Source organism: Thamnophis elegans, chromosome 6, assembly GCF_009769535.1.
Source record: "Thamnophis elegans isolate rThaEle1 chromosome 6, rThaEle1.pri, whole genome shotgun sequence".
NCBI lineage: Eukaryota > Metazoa > Chordata > Lepidosauria > Squamata > Colubridae > Thamnophis > Thamnophis elegans.
This window is the reverse complement of record NC_045546.1, coordinates 78013403-78033422: the sequence shown is the minus strand read 5'-3', so window position 1 is coordinate 78033422 and position 20020 is coordinate 78013403. Positions and strand designations below refer to the sequence as shown.

General features: G+C 36.7%; 2 protein-coding genes across 2 annotated transcripts in view; one reads left to right on the top strand and one right to left on the bottom strand.

Annotated features, from left to right (window-relative positions):
* Positions 1-6287, top strand: part of CTNNAL1 (catenin alpha like 1) — a 66198-nt gene extending 59911 nt beyond the window's left edge. The window contains exons 15-19 of the mRNA XM_032219349.1: positions 142-190; positions 762-818; positions 1938-2057; positions 4719-4802; positions 4895-6287. Coding sequence (XP_032075240.1) covers positions 142-190; positions 762-818; positions 1938-2057; positions 4719-4802; positions 4895-5053 — 469 coding nt within the window. The 3' untranslated portion in view covers positions 5054-6287. The remainder of the gene's footprint in view (positions 1-141; positions 191-761; positions 819-1937; positions 2058-4718; positions 4803-4894) is intronic.
* A 279-nt stretch (positions 6288-6566) lies between these two features.
* ABITRAM (actin binding transcription modulator) lies at positions 6567-15681 on the bottom strand. The gene is made up of 6 exons (XM_032219350.1): positions 15550-15681; positions 9825-9876; positions 8915-9044; positions 7297-7373; positions 7151-7220; positions 6567-7061 (listed from the first exon to the last, which is right to left on the bottom strand). The coding sequence occupies exons 1-6, from the start codon at positions 15635-15637 to the stop codon at positions 6897-6899; spliced, it is 582 nt and encodes a 193-aa protein (XP_032075241.1). The 5' UTR covers positions 15638-15681; the 3' UTR covers positions 6567-6896.
* Between the last annotated feature and the right edge of the window lie 4339 nt (positions 15682-20020).

The following is a 20020-nucleotide window of genomic DNA, read 5'->3' as shown; positions in this document are numbered from 1 at the left end:
ATATCTTTGGTATATCCAGTTACATCTCAGTAGAATCTTTTCTTTTCTGCTCCTCTACTCAGTTTTCCAAAATCATAGTGACATAGTTGTAAATTATTTGTAGATTGTTGTGGAATTTTATTCTTTTTCTTTCCCTTTTAGAGGGGAAGGACTGCTGAAAATTACCCAAGACTTGTTCCACCAGGCAGAGGTAATAAAGCAACGAAAAGAGAATTTAAAACTCTACTTTGAAGTTGCTAATTATTTTCTTCTGTGAATATTCTCCTATCAGTCAACTGAAATAAAAGAAATTCTAGATATGTTGTGCATCCACTTGATTACCTTGTATAGTTATTTGAGGAAACGGTGGACATATTACTATATTTTTTCAGTTTTCTATCATTGTTTTATTCTTGACTCTATTCTTCTTTGCAGACTAAGGTTATAAATGGGGACTATATTTTGCATATATGAGAGCAATAATTATTACCTTTATTTTAAAAATGTAGAGCTATGAATTTCTTGAGACTGGATTATCTAACCCAAAATAAAAAGCAACACATATGTTTATGTGTATACTGTATGAAACAATCCAGTTCATCAACAGCCACTTTTTCTTTTTCTTGCTTTGAAATGGATAAAAGAAGGGAGTTTTGTCAACTACATTGCTTCTGAATTTGACTAATTGGATTACAAATTGGGCATACACACATTTGAATAATAGAGGGGGTTTTTTTCCTTTAATTATTTTGCATTTAACTTTCTGCACTTTTCCTCCTTAGGCCTTTGCTACAGAAGGATTAAAGCTTACTTCAGCTCTCCATATATTTTCCAATCAGGTATGGTACAGCTTCCAAATCTTAAAGACAGTTTACTTTTTAAAATGTGTGGACTACCTTGTATAGGTAGTCTTTGAGTTACAACAGTACATTTAGTGACCTGTTCTGACCCCCTCCTCTGTCCAGTAACGAAAGCCAAGACAAGCTTAACTAGAATGTACTTTAATAGCAAGACCAAAATCTCGGTGGCTGAAAGCCAAGCAAACAAACAGATAAGGACCTTGGCAGCAACTCAGGCAAACCTTAGCAGCAATCCAGCCTGCCGAGTTAGTTTCAACAGTTCTCTTTAGTCAATGCGTTGAGTTCTGCAAGAGGGGCGTGTGCACAGGAGTCTTTTTTATAGTCTGGAGAGGAGCCTAATGACCACCAGTTGAGTGCAATTACCTCCTGTAATTGCATAATTGTTCCTGACCCCTAGTAGCTCTTCGATGGCGTGCATCCAGGAACAACTCACTGCTGGCTTCTGGATCACTCTCCCTTGTCTTACTAATTTAACAACTGCAGTGATTCATTTAACAAATGGGGCAAGAAAAGTAATAAAATGGGGCAAAACTCACTTAACAAATGTCTCACTTAGCAACTGGTCTCAACTGTGGTCGAGGACTACCTGTACCGTAATACAATAGCAGCTATCTGTGCCATTGATATTTTTTCCCATAACTTTTGTTATTATATCGTATGTATTTCATGATTTACATTTCCCGTATTTGATTGATTGCTGTCCCCAGGGTGACAGAGGTTTATTGTGTATGGTATTTGTTTTTATTTTTCTAAGTTGCCTGGAGTCAGTGTGAGTTGGCGGCCATATACATTTTATCAACAAAATTAGAGAGCCGAGGTGGCGCAGTGGTTAGAGTGCAGCACTGCAGGCTACCTCAGCTGACTGTTAAGCTGCAGTTCGGCTGTTCAAATCTCACCGGCTCAGGGTTGACTCAGCCTTCCATCCTTCCGAGGTGGGTAAAATGAGGACCCAGATTGTTGCGGGCGATATGCTGACTCTGTAAACCGCTTAGAGAGGGCTGAAAACCCTATGAAGCGGTATATAAGTCTAACTGATAATTGCTAAAATAAATTAAAAAATGAATCATGTTTAGCATGCCTACGCAACATCTGTTTCAGCTGGAAGATGATGACAAGCCACGGCTTCTGCAGGAGATTGAGAGGATGGCCTCTGTATGTCAGCAGCTTCAGGTCACAGCTAGAGGCCCTGCGCAGGGCAAAACTGCAACTTACCTAAAGGTAAGGTATTTATTATTTTTTTAAAAAAAGAAAACTTTGTTTTCCTATCTTACTTTGTAGATAATGAAATATTTTAGCTGTGTTAAATCTTGAACAGAATACATCGGATGATACATGACAGTTGCTAATTTAAGGAGACCTTGAGTTAGTTGGAATCGAGGAGAGGACAGTCTGCAGTTATGTTTTGATGCTTGAAGCCCAGATTAAAATGAAATATCAGTTAACCAGGCAACTCATTAGAAACAAATTTAGTTTATCATAGTGTCCTATTTGGGCTATAGGTAGTTTTGGATTCGCAAGAAATGAGCACATAAGTATGGGTTACCAAAGCTTTATTCCGTTGCAAAACAGTAGAATAAGGAGGGAAATTATATCTAAGAGAAGCAATAGGAGTACTAGCACTACACATAATTTATAAGTTTATAGGATATGTAGTTGGACATATGTGTAAGAGCCCACTATCACTTCTTATGCCTTATAAATAGATGGATCTCTCTACCAATTTAGTAATTAGTGTTTGGCTTCTTCATTCTCATGACAGACTTATATGTATGATTCTTGTTACTGGAATTTTCTACCTCCAAGGGATGTATGATATGTCCCCCTATCTAAAATATTGATTTGTAATTCAGATTTCCTGTGCCAAGCATATAGTTCAAGTATTTCTGGTCCTACAGCATCTGGGCCTGTTCTAACCCCCTCCTCCGTCCAGTAACGAATGCTGAGACAAGCTGAACTGGAATGTACTTTATTAGCAAGAAACCAAAACCTTGGTGGCTGAACGCCAAGCATAACAAACAGATAAGGACCTTGCCAGCAACTCAGACAAGCCTTGGCAGCAATCCAGCCTGACAAGCTAGTTACAAAAGTTCTCCAACTTTTAGTCAATGCATTGACTTCTGCAAAAGGGGCGTGTGCACAAGCATTCCTTTTATAGTCTGGAGAGGAGCCTAATTACCACCAGCTGAGTGCAATTACCTATAGCAATAGCAATAGCAGTTAGACTTATATACCGCTTCATAGGGCTTTCAGCCCTCTCTAAGCAGTTTACAGAGTCAGCATATCGCCCCCACAGTCTGGGTCCTCATTTCACCCACCTCGGAAGGATGGAAGGCTGAGTCAACCCTGAGCCGGTGAGATTTGAACCGCCGAACTGCAGATAACAGTCAGCTGAAGTGGCCTGCAGTACTGCACTCTAACCACTGCGCCACCTCGGCTCTTCTGTACCTCCTGTAACTGCATAATTGTTCCTTACACCTATTAGCTCTCCAGTGCCGGGCATCCAGGAACAATTCATTGCTGATGTCCGGATCACACTCCCTTGTCTCCTCCCCACTGGTCCAAGGCTTAGGCGCCTCCTGGTGGCCAACCAGCCTCTCTGCGCCCTGCTCGGAGTCGGAACACTGTCCAGGGTCCTCCACATCCTCCAAAGCCGACTCATAGGGCCACTCGCTGTCGGAGTCTGGTGGCAGCTCCAACGGCTCCTGCTGGGCCACAACATGGGCCTCTAGGTCAGGTTCGTGAAGTTTTTGTAACTTGTCTTGCAGGTTACCAAATTCACAGAGGATAAAACTACTCGTTGCCATGATCAGATACACTTTAGGTGTTTGTAGAAAAGATCTTAGAATTAAATTCTCTTGAGTTTGCAAATAGGAATGACAGTTCGCAAAATACTGCAGGGTTCGAATAGCAGCATTTTCTATCAGCAAATGGCATGTTCTCCCGTACAGTTGGAAGACGTCCTTCCATTTCATGTTCCCAGGCACATATACAAAACATCTTTTTAGCTCTGATATATAGACCACTTTCCAGACACTTTCTTTCTTCCCCGCTAGATATCTGCAGGCCCAGATACAGAGGTTGCTTCTAAGTTCTCTGTTTGGATGCAAAGCATCTGTTGGCCTTGCCGGGTTAAGCAGATAGGAATCACAACCAGATGAGCCAACTCTACTTCATTGTAAGACTACATGAATAGAATCTTGCAAGTCTGGAAGTACAATTCTCATCGGTCTTCTTTACACCCCGAAAAATTAAGGAGTGTCTTCTCTGAGCCTCTTGCTCCTACCCACTGTTCGGCTGCAGGCTGAGCCGTCCTTTATTCGTCCATTCCTTTTTAGTGTCCCTTTGTCCAGTCCCTTAACAGAGCCGAGGTGGCGCAGTGGTTAGGGTGCAGTACTGCAGGCCACTTTAGCTGACTGATCTGCAGTTCAGCGGTTCAAATCTCACCGGCTCAAGGTCGACTCAGCCTTCCATCCTTCCGAGGTGGGTGAAATGAGGACCCAGACTGGGGGGGCAAGTTGCTGACTCAATTTGCTAAAAAAACATTGTAAACCGCTTAGAGAGGGCTGAAAGCTCTATGAAGCGGTATATAAGTCTAATAAATAAATAAATCTTTCCCACCTGCAATTACAACATCACGTGGCTTTTTCTTCATTCTGGCAATTCATTAACTTAGAACACTGACTCTGCCTTTTATTAGAAAGGTATTAAAATTACTGCGTTTGTACTTCACCTAAAATACTATTTGGTACAATACATCCATAGCAGTTATATTATTAAAACTCCAGTATATTTCTTTCTTCAGTTATAATTAAATTTTAAAACAAATGTTTTCTCAAGCTGAATTGTGAAATTATTTTTGCTTCAATGCACTGACTTTAGGTGGATGCCTGTATTCAGAAAGCCAAGTATATTCTGGATATACTTTCCCAAGTTCTGCCACTTAGCTTCAGGTTACTTAGAAAGGTGAGTTGATGATATGTCCAAATATGGCAAAACAAACCATTTCTGGCTAGAGTGCCCACTTCTATTTTTATTAATGGTTGCTTGTTTTGCAGCACAAAGCAGGAAATGGGTATCTAATGGCCCACTGCTCTTGGAATGGCCAGCAGGCAGCGTCAAGAGAAAACAGAGGTCTGGCTGGGAGAACTACCAATTTTGGAATCAGATCCTTGGAACAACATGTAGCAAGCCTCACTGTATTGGAGAACAAATGAACGGAAGACGGACGCATTTCTATATTGGATTTGTACTTTTAAGTCTCTCCTAATTGCTTTCTTTTGAGAAAGGTAAAACCGGGTTAGAAAAAGCTGATGTAATCTTTTCACATCTAATAGATGTCACGGTACTTAGCAATTAGCAAAAGGAACAGTCAGATTTAATGGCTGCATATTTTTGTATGGTGAATAACTTTTGGTTCACTATTAATACTGCTATTTTTGTAATCGAGTACATTATGAATGTCTTTATTTTTCAAACCCCAAAGATGCTGCTTTGAATGTTCATGCAGATGATCTGGCTAATATCAGATATGCTACATGGAAAAACTACTGGTGGTGGTTACTGCTGCTATCCTTTGTTTGTTTAACGGCCGTCACTAATGTGAGTCTTGATCCTTGCCAATATCATTTTGCTGGGGAAGTCCGTTTTGAAAAAAGCTTAACTGGCTGAGTAGCTGGTCAGTCTTTGCCTCTTGAAGTGACTTGCCAAGAAATTCTGTTGCCATAGATAACCACATTTGTCTCCTGGTGGGCAAGGAAGGTGAGGAAGAGAACTAGGAGAGAGAACGTCAAAGAAATCCATGTTGCTGCTACCGGATGCATAAGTTACGATAAAGCTTTAATGATGATAATTTTATATTCATTTAAAAACAGTTTTAACAATATTTAAAATGAAAACTAAAGATCAGTAACAGCATTAAAAAAAACCAGCTATGTTTAAAAGCTCCCTTTTATCTTATTCCCTTTTATCTATATTTTTATATACAATCTTTATAGCGTTATCTAAAGAATCTTTTCAGAAATAGTTCTAAAACCCGTAGGGCCTAATTCCCTAATAAATGTGATTATATTTACAGCCTTAAGCATAAAAGCTTGAGCTTTCGTTTTTAGCATGTTACAGGAAAGCTTTAGACTGATCATTCAAATAAGTTGCAGCTATTAAAAATACTTATTTCAAAGAGGGCATTATCTACTTCGCAAGTTCTTTTCCAAGCTTGTTTGAGATCTGTATATATTTTAATGGTCCTATGTTTCAGACTGTAAAGTTATCATTGAATAACTCCTTGCCAGTCTTAAGTACTGTAAACTAAGTACGTTTGAAAATTATATAGCTAATACATTACTCTCATGTCCTTTACATTTTGCTCAAAGGACAACTTGAAGTCACAAGCTAATGATTCTCAATCATATTTGACTATATCATGCAATGTAGGAATTGGGGGGGGGGGGGGGGCAGAAAAAGAAAATAAGTAAGCATTTCTAATCTTCTTACCTCTTTTTTTCTTCTGTAACTCCAGTCCCATCCTCCACTTCTGTCTGTGGCATTTATATTAATGTTGCAATTGATAAAACATACTCTTTCTTAACATTTGGTCCTGTAAAACCTTGAACATTCACTCTGCAAACTTTAAGGCAACATGGGCATTAATAACTGATGTATCAACTAGTTAATTTATAGGTTCAGTGTTGCTATTCAGCCATCTTAAGGCACCATGTGTAGGCTTCATCGCTAAAATCCTCAAGAAATAAAATAATAAAAAAAAGTATTGATCTGTTGAATTGGCATTTTCAGATTGGATTTTGGTTAATAAAGTAGAAAATGAGTATAATGTACCAATGAAATTAAGTAAACAAAGGCTTTTATTGACATAAAGAATAGTACAATATTTTGGCACTACATCCTTAAATCCAATAGTAAAGTTACAGATTGAATTTTGAAGGTCTTAAACACTGACTTCGTTGTCTGAAAATGAACAAGGTTATAATCACCCAAAAGTAAAGTATGACAATCCATAAAGTCACTTTTGTATGGGATATACTGGAAGATGTCTGATGTTTTTCATACTTCTGCTGAGTTCTCTTTCTTTGTATTGCATAATGATGTGGAATTAAAACGTTTTGACATAAATTCTTCGTATTCTTCCCTTGTCAGAAGCCCCTGAGTTACTTTTTTGCTTTCTTCAAATTTTGGTAACACAACTGCAATGTAACCCTCTGTGGAAGGCTAAAAAAAACCAAACACAAACAAAAATATTTGTGAGAAAATTAAAGTAGGGGGCAGAAGGAAAAAAGAACTAAGTTTGAAATCCTGACCTTTTCTTGTAGAAGAGATGGGTTCTCCAGAATATTTTCATTCACCTCTATTAATTTTCCTCTTATACAGCTGCAAAGAATTTTCATTTTATTAAATGCTAGAACAGCATGAGCAACACAATATAAATAACATCTTACCGCCTTACCTATAGATGGTGTACTCTTCTCCATCTGAGCAAAGAATTCGACATAAAGGAGCAAGTTCTGTTAGAAATTGAGCACCCTAGAGGGAAAAGCCTACAACTAATTAGGATTCTTGCAAAATGATAACACAATCAGAAACTGATACAATTTAACATTTGAAATTGAATATTTATCATAGTTATACAATTTGGCTCCTTTAATTTGGCAGAATTGATCGGGCACTAAAAACCCGTATTAAAACCTCAGTCTTTTATGAAATCCAGAAGGCTTGTAATTAATGTGTGTTACTAATTTTCCACATTTATAAAGCTGCCCCAATTTCTTGATGATTCTGAGTAACATACAAATTTAAAAATAAATAGAATAAAAAGATGGTCATTCTGGTGGAACAGACAAATGCTGTCACACATCCCATCCTGGCCCAAATCTTGGGGAAATAGCAAGGTCTTCAAGGCTTGTTGAAAGAAGAACAGAGCTAGTACATTTAAACTTTGAGATGGGGAGAAGCTTTTGTATTATAGATTGCATACTCCAAATAATTTTAGAAGCTCTTACCAAAACTACTGACGGGTATTTGAGAGTTTACATTTCCATGTGGTATAAATGCTGAAATCTCACATAATTCCAGCTGCTAATTAATATTTGCCAAGGAAAGATTCCCAATATCTGCAATCATAATCAACTACCGCCTTAAGCATCATATTGTTTCTCAGCAAAACTTGCTTCACAAGATAATACGTATTATGATCTATCCTGGTATTTCTGTTCCAGCTACCTCAAACAACTAAAAGACCAGTATCAGACATGTGACCAATTATTTCCATTGACTTCAATAACTTTGTGAGAGGATACCAATGAAAATATGCTTGTCAGGCTATTTTCACTGAGTTTTAACTGCACCAGGTCTAGTAAAGGAGAACCTCTGGTCACGACTATAATTTGTTCCATAACTTTGGTCGCAACCAGATTTGGTCCTGACCCAAATCTAATTTTGGAAATTTGGCACTTACAAAAAAAAATGGTGCAAAAGGGGGAAACAGCCGCAAAAAAATAATAATAATAAAAATTGTGAATTTTTTGGTTGGAACCCAATTTGGTCATGGTCAGAAGCATTCGTGACCAGAGGTTCTACTGTATAGAGAACAGCACCGACTGACTATTGGGACAGCAAAAATCCAGACCATTAGATGGCATCTTTCTGTATTTCTTTGTTGTGTAGTTGTTGTGTCAATTTCTACAGCCCAAATTTATACTTACGTCCAAACATTCAACAACATGAGTGTAGTAGGAGTGGACATGCCAGAAAAATGGCCTTCCTCTTGTTGACCTACTTTTCTTTAAGACTCCCCCATCTTGAGTCCCTCGGGAATAGGGCAGCATACAAATTGAATAAACTACTACTACTACTACTACTATTACTTACTTTAAATCAGTCTGCTGATAAAGTGTTTTGCCAACAAGGGCCATACTGATAGAGTTAAGGAAAAATTTGTTGGGATATATAACCAATCTTGATACTACAGTTCTTTCACTTTGAGCTAGCCTAATATATTTTTTTTTAAAAACAATCTAGACTGGAAACTCGGATCTATGTTATAATGAAAATTAAAAGAACCATACCCGTTTAGACTTTCCAGAAACTTTATTCTGCAGCCTGCTGCAGTTTGCACTAATCTGATAACTAATGCTCTTAATTGGTTTTTCTTTTTGAAGAAGAGGATGGGCATCTGCTATAGTGACGACACAGATTCTACAAAACAAGAAGTTCTGTTTATTCAAAGCATATTTTTCAAAACAAGACTTCCCAGAAGCACCTGCAGTATTCAACACAATTTAAAAATTAATTTTGAAATGAGAGAATAAAATAGACCAATTGTAACAATAAGACAAAAATGCAAAGCGTGAAATTGAAGCATAGAGAACAGGAAGAGAATAGACGTGAGGGTACTCAATATTCTAGAAAAGCTATTATAATTTATTTTAAGAAAGCTTGAGTTTTGTTTCAATGAAAGGAAAAAAGCCACTGGTGAAGGTAACATTGCTATAGTATTTAGATTAAATGAGCTGTCATTTAGATATGCGTCTGATTTATGCTTGCAGTTTTCAATCCAGCAAGGCTTCTTAGGTATGGAAATCAACTGCAAAAGTTTTTTTTAATTGCTTTAGTATATAGAAGGAAACCAAAACAGATTGACTAAACAAGAACAAAATACCAGTACCTTTACTTAGCATGTGTCTTTATGATAATTCATAACATAACTATTTAGTGGCAGGCCAAAACAGAGGCTATAGCACAGGATAGGGATTAAAAAAGGGAAAATAAATTGGAAGCATATTCTGCCAGATCAAAACAGAAGATTAGCACTTTGGAGTGGTGAAAAGCTCTTCAGACTTTAACCACTGCCTTTTGAAAGTGGTCTCTTTAAAACTAGGTTTGATACCTGGCTCGTAAAACATGCTAGGTTCTCTTGAATGATGACTGAACAGAGAAGCATTTTTGTGTAAATAAGCATGTAACTTTAAGTCTTACCTGTTAGAATGTTGCAATATGCAATGATCTTCACACTGATTACCTTTTACATCTGGGAAAAGAAGGCTAGCAGTTAGTTTTTGTGCAGAGTTCAGGCTGACTCAAAGTACACAAAACGTTCCAAAAAAGTGTTGTAGCCTTTTAATAACAAATAAGCTTAATTTTAGCATAGGTTTGTGTAAACTAGAGGCTACTTTAAGTAACCAAAATGTTAAATCAGGTGGCAAATAAATGCATGTAATGGGAAAGGAGGGAAAAAGTTACCTATATATAGCATAATAAAATGCAAGAAAAAGATGAGCTGACATTATTATAAAATAAGGTACACGTAGTCATTGTTTAGTAACTATAATTGGGACCAGTAACTCAAATCATTGAGCAAAGTGGTTGACAAGTGAAACCATGACTGAGCTTTTTTCAGCTTTCTGTTCTTTTACAGAACTGTGAAGGTCATAAAAGTGAGGTTTGATCACAAGTTACTTTTTCATCACTCTCATAACTGCAAACAGTTGTTAAGCAAGGACTACCGGTGTTACCTTGAATCTCAGCCACTTAGTTTACGTGGATATGAAGACTTATTCCCTGAATTTGGGAAAGAAAAACACTTTTATGTTTGCAAAGATGACTTTTTTCACCCACCCAAAAATACAAACCAAATAAATTTAGGCAAAGCAAAAAGTATTTATTTAAGGGGGAATGAGGTCAAGACTTTTTATAGGGTGTAGGAAATAATGGGGATGTGCATAAGTGAACCAGCATGCCTTCTGTCCCTGTCCTACTGTCCCCATTTCCTTTGTCCATGTCCATGTTTATACTTATACCTGTTATCTTGTACACATTTAACAAACTAAATAAATAAAAATAATTGTTAACATTCCTTACATGTCAGAAAGCAAGTGATCAAACAATGACATTCCACCAGTGACAAATTTATGGGTTATATCACCCCCCTTTCGGGTGTGATTCAAGGTACTAATTATGATCTTTAAAACGCTTCATGGCTTAGGCCCAGGATACCTGCGAGACCACCTACTGCCACCAGTAGCCTCTCACCGTCCAGTGCGATCCCACAAAGTTGGCTTCCTCAGGGTGCCGTCGGCCAGACAGTGTCAGCTAGCGACCCCCAGGGGGAGAGCCTTCTCTGTGGGAGCGCCTTCCCTCTGGAATGAGCTGCCCCCAGAGCTTCGTATAATCCCTGACCTCCAGTCCTTCCAACGCGCCCTAAAAAGTTGGCTTTTCCAGCAAGCCGGCCTGGCCTGAACAAAATAAAATAAATGATTGATTGTTAATTTTAATTGAATTTTTTAAAAATGTTATTGTTAATCTTAATTGGGTTTGTTTTTTGGATACTCTAATTTTTTTTAAACTTTTGTAATATGTGTTTTTTTTTTAATGTTGTACGTCGCCCTGAGTCCTTGGGAGAAGAGCGGCATATAAATCCAATAAACCAAACCCTTTCCCAATCAGGTTTGTACTGTATCTTTATTAGCAAGTATATTCAAGGACATCCAGAATACACTCCCTGTTGTTTACTTATTGAAAACTTCTGGTTGTCAAAAATGATGCTGGTTAAAAAGAAAACATGGTTTTCCTGCAATTCAAAAGGAGATAATGAATGCCAGCTATATGTTAATATCACCTTTTATTAAAAGTAATGAAACTTAAAAGTCCAAGGTAAACCACATTGTCACAGTTTTTTTTCCCTTTTTTTATTATCTTCCTGTTTTTTATAATAGCAATCATCAATCGATACCGCTCACCTTATATTATTTCCCCTTCTATTGTATTTCATTTAGATTTCACCATTCTTAACCCTCTTATTTTACTCATAACTATTGTTTTTGAGTGTTGTTATATTCTTTCATTGATTTTTGTTTCTTTCCTCCATCCCCCTATACCATTTATCCCATATCTGGTAGAATTCTGATTCTTCCTTTCCCTGGATTTCTTTAGTTAGTTTATCCATTTCGGCACAGTCCATAATCTTTCTTATTATTTCATCTTCATTTGGGGTTAATTTGTTTTTCCATTTCTGTAGCCCTTGTTGATTAATCATATATTTTGAATAGGTTTTGGAGGATATTTACATTTCAAAGAACATGTAGCTAAAGTGCCCCAAGGATTTCAGCTTTCTGAGAACTCTAGGCACATGTTTTCTATGTCCTTTGGGTTACACAATATTACAGGTATGAGATAAAGGGGGAGATAAAGGGGGGCGCTGCAGTTGTTTTCTGCTCTAATATAACTTCATAGATTTTAGATTCAGAGACAAATATAAATTGTTGCTTTGCTTTGATAAAGATGCACACAGCATGCAATGTGATATACTGGGGGAAAAAAGTCAATAATCTAATCTATATGGGAGCCTGCTAGTAATTACAAATCAGAAAAACACGTAAACGCAATTAAAGAAAATAGACTTTGATTATGATTGTACATATATACTGCAATTTTTTCTTTATGTATATTGAAATGGAATCATAAATACCATCAACACAAAAGGGAGTTTGCTCAAAAGCTGAAATACACCAAGTGAATTAGAGGAAGAATGGGAAGCAGAGGAGAGAAGAAAGATAGGAAGAGAGGGATAGGAGAGAGGGTGAAGGGGGAAGATGAGGTGTATAAGGAGGAGTGGTAAGGGGAGAGAGAAGGAGGAGAAAGGTAGAGGAAGTAGAGTATTAAATGATGGAGGAAAGACAGGATGTAGAAAGGGGGAGGAGAGAGGGGGAAGAAAGTGTCGGATAAGGTATAAATATGGTGTATGGAGAGCAGAAGAGCCAATAACTGGGTTTTTCTTTTTTCTTTGGTAATTGATGGTAAGATGAATTGATGTAATTACTTAATAACACAACATGATATTGACTATGTAATAGTATACATGTGATTATATGCTATGAAAATGGAAAATAAAAACTTTTCTATGTAAAAAAACAGAAAAAGAAAATAGACTTTGAGAATAGCAACAAACATGGTTGGTGAACAAGAAAGATTAAAGCACATGTGACTAGTAAGGATGATAACGGCAGTGATGGTAGTGATGAGTATGTTAATTTTATGAAGCCTCCTCATAAATAGAGATAAATTAAGTTTTAACAGGTAACCCATATCTAAGTTACCAGCCTTTTGCCGTGCTGGATTTATTTCTATTTTTTCCGGAGTTTTTGTCAACGTTGGCAACTTAAAAAAAAAAAAAAAATTATTTATTTATTTGTTTTCAAAACAAGCACATATTGTAAAAAGTATATCAGCTGGTTACAAAAGGCTTTTGTGCATCTCTCCCACCGTCATCAAATACAATTCATATTAATTCAAATATCTTAACTCACATATTTACTATATTGACATCATCATACCTCCAGGATATAGTTAAATAAAGAAAGGATAATGATAATAAATTATATAGAACTCACATATTTACTATATTGATTTTCAAAACAAGCACATATTGTAAAAAGTATATCAGCTGGTTACAAAAGGCTTTTGTGCATCTCTCCCACCGTCATCAAATACAATTCATATTAATTCAAATATCTTAACTCACATATTTACTATATTGACATCATCATACCTCCAGGATATAGTTAAATAAAGAAAGGATAATGATAATAAATTATATAGAACTCACATATTTACTATATTGATTTTCAAAACAAGCACATATTGCAAAAAGTATATCAGCTGGTTACCAAAAGCTTTTGTGCATCTCTTCCACCGTCATCAAATATAATTCATATTAATTCAAATATCTTAACTCACATATTTACTATATTGACATCATCATACCTCCAGGATATAGTTAAATAAAGAAAGGATAATGATAATAAATTATATAGAACTCACATATTTACTATATTGATTTTCAAAACAAGCACATATTGTAAAAAGTATATCAGCTGGTTACAAAAGGCTTTTGTGCATCTCTCCCACCGTCATCAAATACAATTCATATTAATTCAAATATCTTAACTCACATATTTACTATATTGACATCATCATACTTCCTTGGATATAGTTAAATAAAGAAAGGATAATGATAATAAATTATATAGAACTCACATATTTACTATATTGATTTTCAAAACAAGCACATATTGTAAAAAGTATATCAGCTGGTTACCAAAGGCTTTTGTGCATCTCTTCCACCGTCATCAAATATAATTCATATTAATTCAAATATCTTAACTCACATATTTACTATATTGACATCATCATACCTCCAGGATATAGTTAAATAAAGAAAGGATAATGATAATAAATTATATAGAACTCACATATTTACTATATTGATTTTCAAAACAAGCACATATTGCAAAAAGTATATCAGCTGGTTACCAAAAGCTTTTGTGCATCTCTTCCACCGTCATCAAATATAATTCATATTAATTCAAATATCTTAACTCACATATTTACTATATTGACATCATCATACCTCCAGGATATAGTTAAATAAAGAAAGGATAATGATAATAAATTATATAGAACTCACATATTTACTATATTGATTTTCAAAACAAGCACATATTGTAAAAAGTATATCAGCTGGTTACAAAAGGCTTTTGTGCATCTCTCCCACCGTCATCAAATACAATTCATATTAATTCAAATATCTTAACTCACATATTTACTATATTGACATCATCATACTTCCTTGGATATAGTTAAATAAAGAAAGGATAATGATAATAAATTATATAGAACTCACATATTTACTATATTGATTTTCAAAACAAGCACATATTGTAAAAAGTATATCAGCTGGTTACAAAAGGCTTTTGTGCATCTCTCCCACCGTCATCAAATACAATTCATATTAATTCAAATATCTTAACTCACATATTTACTATATTGACATCATCATACTTCCTTGGATATAGTTAAATAAAGAAAGGATAATGATAATAAATTATATAGAACTCACATATTTACTATATTGATTTTCAAAACAAGCATATATTGCAAAAAGTATATCAGCTGGTTACCAAAGGCTTTTGTGCATCTCTTCCACCGTCATCAAATATAATTCATATTAATTCAAATATCTTAACTCACATATTTACTATATTGACATCATCATACGTCCTTGGATATAGTTAAATAAAGAAAGGATAATGATAATAAATTATATACATGGGAGGGTTAGAAAACTTTTGGTATTAAAATATTATGGATGTTTAGCTAGAACAGGATATGAGGACTTGATGTTAATGGGAGGATTTTATAAATAAGTAAATGAAATGCCAGCATGTGGTATTATGGATTGAAATCTTGGGATACTTAAGGATGAAGGATGTTTAAACCAGTGTTTCTCAACCTTGGCAACTTGAAGATGTCTGGACTTCAAGTCCCAGAATTCCCCAGCCAGCGAATGCTGGCTGGGGAATTCTGGGACTTGAAGTCCAGACATCTTCAAGTTGCCAAGGTTGAGAAACACTGGTTTAAATAACTGTAGCCAAAAAAAAAGTGGAGGTATGATGATGTCAACATAGTAAATATTTGAGTTAACGTTGGCAACTTTTGAGGTTTTGACTTCAGCTCCCACAATTCCCCAGCCGACTCCATCCCCACTCGCAACAAAAGCAACCCACGAAGCTGGAAGGCAGTTAGGGGAAGACTGGGGTAGAGGCGGGAATCGCTGGTTTCTTTTTTTAAAGGTCCAGATCCCTTTCACAGCTCGCCTCCGATCAGAAGAAGAAGGAAGCGGCCGAGGGTCGGGGGATGAATTTACCTGGTTTATACCAGCGGGTGAAATACCGTTCCGTCACGCCGGGCACCGTTGCCATGGAAGCCTGGGCCTCCGAAGCCCCCGACGCCATGATTCTTCCAGCCGTGGGCGTGGCCAAAGAGCCGCGCTTGCGCTTCAGCTTCCGCAACGCAGCAACCAGTCGGGCTCCGGGGGGGGGGGGCGGCGGGGCGGACTAAACCAAGTTGTGGGGCAAATCAAGTGTTCGCCGTAGAGCTGTACAATGAATAGAGATGAACGCTGGGTTTAATGGCAGGAGTTTCCGAGCTCAACTAAGAAAACTAGTTTGTTTGTTTTTTTGGTTGCAATTCGTATTTATTTTTAAACATAAAACGACATAAAAAAAAAATCTCATCTCCAATGATGAGATTTGTCACCGCGGGGGGGGGAGGGGAGGGGGGTTGTATGTTTAAAATTGTATTTGTATTTGTATGTTTTACTCTTAAAAATGTATAACTAATAAAGATTACTTTAAAAAAAAATCTCATCCATTACATACAGCATGTCGTTTGGTTACAAGTGTTTTTGCATCCATATTCTCAATTACATTTACAGTCACACATTTTTCATCTAATATAACTAAATACCTCACTTTCATTGTACAATGTATATTCAATTACAATTAGTATATATTTTTTTTTCAATAAACCTAATTCCCTTACATTCTTAATTTTCTGTTTAATAACAAATTGTCTTTTGGGGCATAGTAAAATTTCTCCATAGAAGTCAAGGAAGAAACTCAACTGATAAAGGAGAATATTTTTTAGCTCAGGGCTGAAAGGAGAAATATGCAATAATTTACGCCAGCACCAAGTTCAAAGATGTCAACTCTTCTAAACTCAAGCTGTTCTAAAGCAGACGTAAAGTGAGATTTGGACATTAAGTGCGAAACCTACTGGGTCAGGCTGGACAGCCTCTTAGAGACCCTTTACTTCTATATTAAAGTCACATAGGCAGAGTGGCAACTTGCAAAAGAATAGGAAGCCAGCGCCATAGAAGTCAAGGAAGAAACTCAACTGATAAAGGAGAATATTTTTTAGCTCAGGGCTGAAAGGATTTGGACATCTCTAAAGTGAGATTTGGACATTAAGTGTGAAACCTACTGGGTCAGGCTGGACAGCCTCTTAGAGACCCTTTACTTCTATATTAAAGCCACATAGGCAGAGTTGCAACTTGCAAAAGAATAGGAAGCCAGCGCCTAACCACAAGATGTCAAAATCTATGTCAAAGGTCCAAGGTTCAATTAAAGTTCGTTAATGACACGTTCTCCATAAACAAAAGGAGAAGTAAGACCCCCCATCTCCTTATAAGGCTTTCTCCTCAAGGCAACCACTAAGAAATGTGTTAAGTATTTCCGTGTTGCAATGCTTTTGAGAATGTGTAAGAATGCGTGTTTCGATAATAAAGGTTGTTCAGAACTTGCAATGGGCTAGCTTTCTGAACCTGGCTGCCAAATAAACTTTTCCTGTATCCTAAGCCTGTCACTTTCTGCAACAGTTCAGCGTCCAACTCTTACACCCATTCATTATTATAGGGAAGACTATTGCTCTAATTAGCCTGCTTTTTGTATTTATATCAATATCTCTGCTTTTCCAGATTTTATTCATGTAACCATTGCAGTGCAGCCTAAGGATATCTTGCATTGATTTCAGGAATACAGCTGCCACCATGAACAAGGAACATAAATTCTCAAACTAATTCAGTTTTCTCACTGTTGATTTTTTAACACCCGATGTCCATCGGCAGCTTTTGTCATTATCTTTGTTTTCCTGAAAACCCAATCCTACTTTTTTACTTTCATCCGTGATTTTTCAGATCGTTTTTCCAGGTCTCCCTTATTTTCAGTCAATAATGTATCACTGGTGTACCTCCAATTATTTAGGGTTCTTCCTCCAGTTTTCAATCCCAACTCAGGCAATTTCAGGTCTAATCTCCACATATTATCTCAGCATGCAGATTGAACAAAAATGGTGATTAAAATACATCCCTGCCTAACTCCCTTTTTGATCCTGAACCAATCTATGTCACCATAGAATATTATAGTGTTCACACTCGCATCTTGTCTGGCCAAAGATGCCAGTAAATACTAAACAAATAACACTGTGAGATAGCTAGGAGTTAAAACATGCATCAGAGGGGATTATATTTTTTCCACTAATTTGCAGCAAATAAATAACATTCTTGTGTTCTGCAATCAACACTGCTTAAGGGCTTGGTTTATCAATGTGGCTTTCAAATGGATATTTTGAAAGGCTTGTTTCACTTCTTCTGAGATTTGGTCAACTAACAATCTGTTCCCCTTCCAGATTAAATAACAACAAAATATGGAATTATAAGAGCTGGTTTTGCCATTTCTCTCATAAATTGCTTTTCTGGAATGCTATAAATAGTTCTTGTTATCTTTCTGCAACAATTCTAAAACCACCCATCTGATATTTTAAAGTATTTTAGCTACAAAATGCAAATGAACTCACACTGATACAGCATGACAGAATCTATTTCATTTCTCTGTAGCTAAAAACCAAGTGTTCTAAAAATAAAAAAAAGCCAAAACCTACATAATTGGAATATGAATTCTCTATCAATTATACAAATGGCCTGAAGAATGCATGCTTTGCCATCATGAGTTGACTTATTTTGGAAGGTTGGTCTGCATATAATTTATGTTTAATTTGCTATTTTTCTCAATATTAAATAAATAATTAACTGATATAACTTACTTTGGAAACACATGTAAACTGATTTTTTTTCAGTCTATGCAAATTTTAATTATATACAATATAAAAATATTCTGAATAATTACAACAAAAAATGTTACTTTCAAGTTTGGCATAAGACATTCCCAGGATTCAATTCTGAACAATCATGGTTATCGAGGAACAGCCTGCTTAAAACATGGTATGTGTGTGAAGTAATGATTAGCAATCTTGAAAAAAATACAATAAAATACAATAGCAGAGTTGGAAGGGACCTTGGAGGCCTTCTAGTCCAACCCCCTGCCTAGGCTGGAAACCCTATACCATTTCAGACAAATGGCTATCCAACATCTTCTTAAAGACTTCCAGTGTTGGGGCATTCACAACTTCTGGAGGCAACTTCTGTTCCACTGATTGTTCTGTCAGGAAATTTCTATTCAATTCTAACTTGCTTCTCTCCTTGATTAGTTTCCACCCATTGCTTCTTGTTCTACATTCAGGTACCTTGGAGAATAGCTTGACTCCCTCTTCTTTGTGGCAACCCCTGAGATATTGGAACAGTACTATCATGTCTCCCCTAGTCCTTCTTTTCATTAAACTAGACATACCCAGTTCCTGCAACCGTTCTTCATGTGTTTTGGTCTCCAGTCCCCTAATCATCTTTGTTGCTCTTCTCTGCACTCTTTCTAGTCTCCACATCTTTTCTACATTGCGGCAACCAAAACTGAATGACTCTGGCCAGTTATTTTTCTGCTTATAGCAATAGCCCTTAGCAGATTGCCCTCAACAATCTGCGTCCTCATTTTAGCGACCTCAGAAGGATGGAACGTTAGTCAACCTTGAACCAATGAGAATCGAACTGCTGGCAACTGGCACTCAGCAGAAGTAGCCTGCAGTACTGCATTCTAACCACTGCACCAGCACAGCTCATATGGTTACTGTGACAATAAGGAAGTAGAGAAAGCACTAACGTTCACTCCTAAAATTCTTTACAACTCCCTTACCTCCACTGGCCTTAGGAGGCATCTGTACTTTTCTGTCTATCAAAGTAACATGTTTCATCTGCATGTGTGCATTTTGTCCTTAAAAGATGGTCAAATTGTACACGTTACTTACATGAAGCTGAGTTAACAAATTGCTTTAATCAGCAAATTTAGTGCTCTGGCAGTTTTCTGAGACATATGTTCTCCAACTTTTTCATAATAGCAGTTTTTTTAAGAATGCAAATCCTTAGAAAGTGAAGAATGTTCTGTCACTTCTTCTATTCTGAGCATATATGGTGTGAAAAAGTTGTTGTGATTCAAATATGCATCATCTATCAAATGGCTGCTGAAGAGTCACATGAACCCAGAGAATTAGACAGAACCTTGATTATTGTAACTATACATAGCAGAAATCCTCTATTATATATACTATTCCAGATGTTTAACTCGTTAATGAAGGCTGGAATAGACTTCTACTGCCTGGCACTGAATGGAACATATGTAGCTATTTGTTGTTCAGGGATGGTTGCCTAGGCATTATTTTTACACAACTGCAAATTTTAACTTTTCCCACGTGCCTTGCTTTCTCACATCTCCCAGTAGGAAGTCCGAATCAATCAGCACACTGGGCACACAACTCCGCACTCAATACAGTTGGGATTCAAGAAGTGTTTGTGTCCCTCTAAAACCTCCGCTTACCCATCAACCCCTTCACAGTATAGGTAGGTGTTGTGGCCCAGTAGAAGCTGTTGGAGCTGCCACCAGACTCTGACAGCG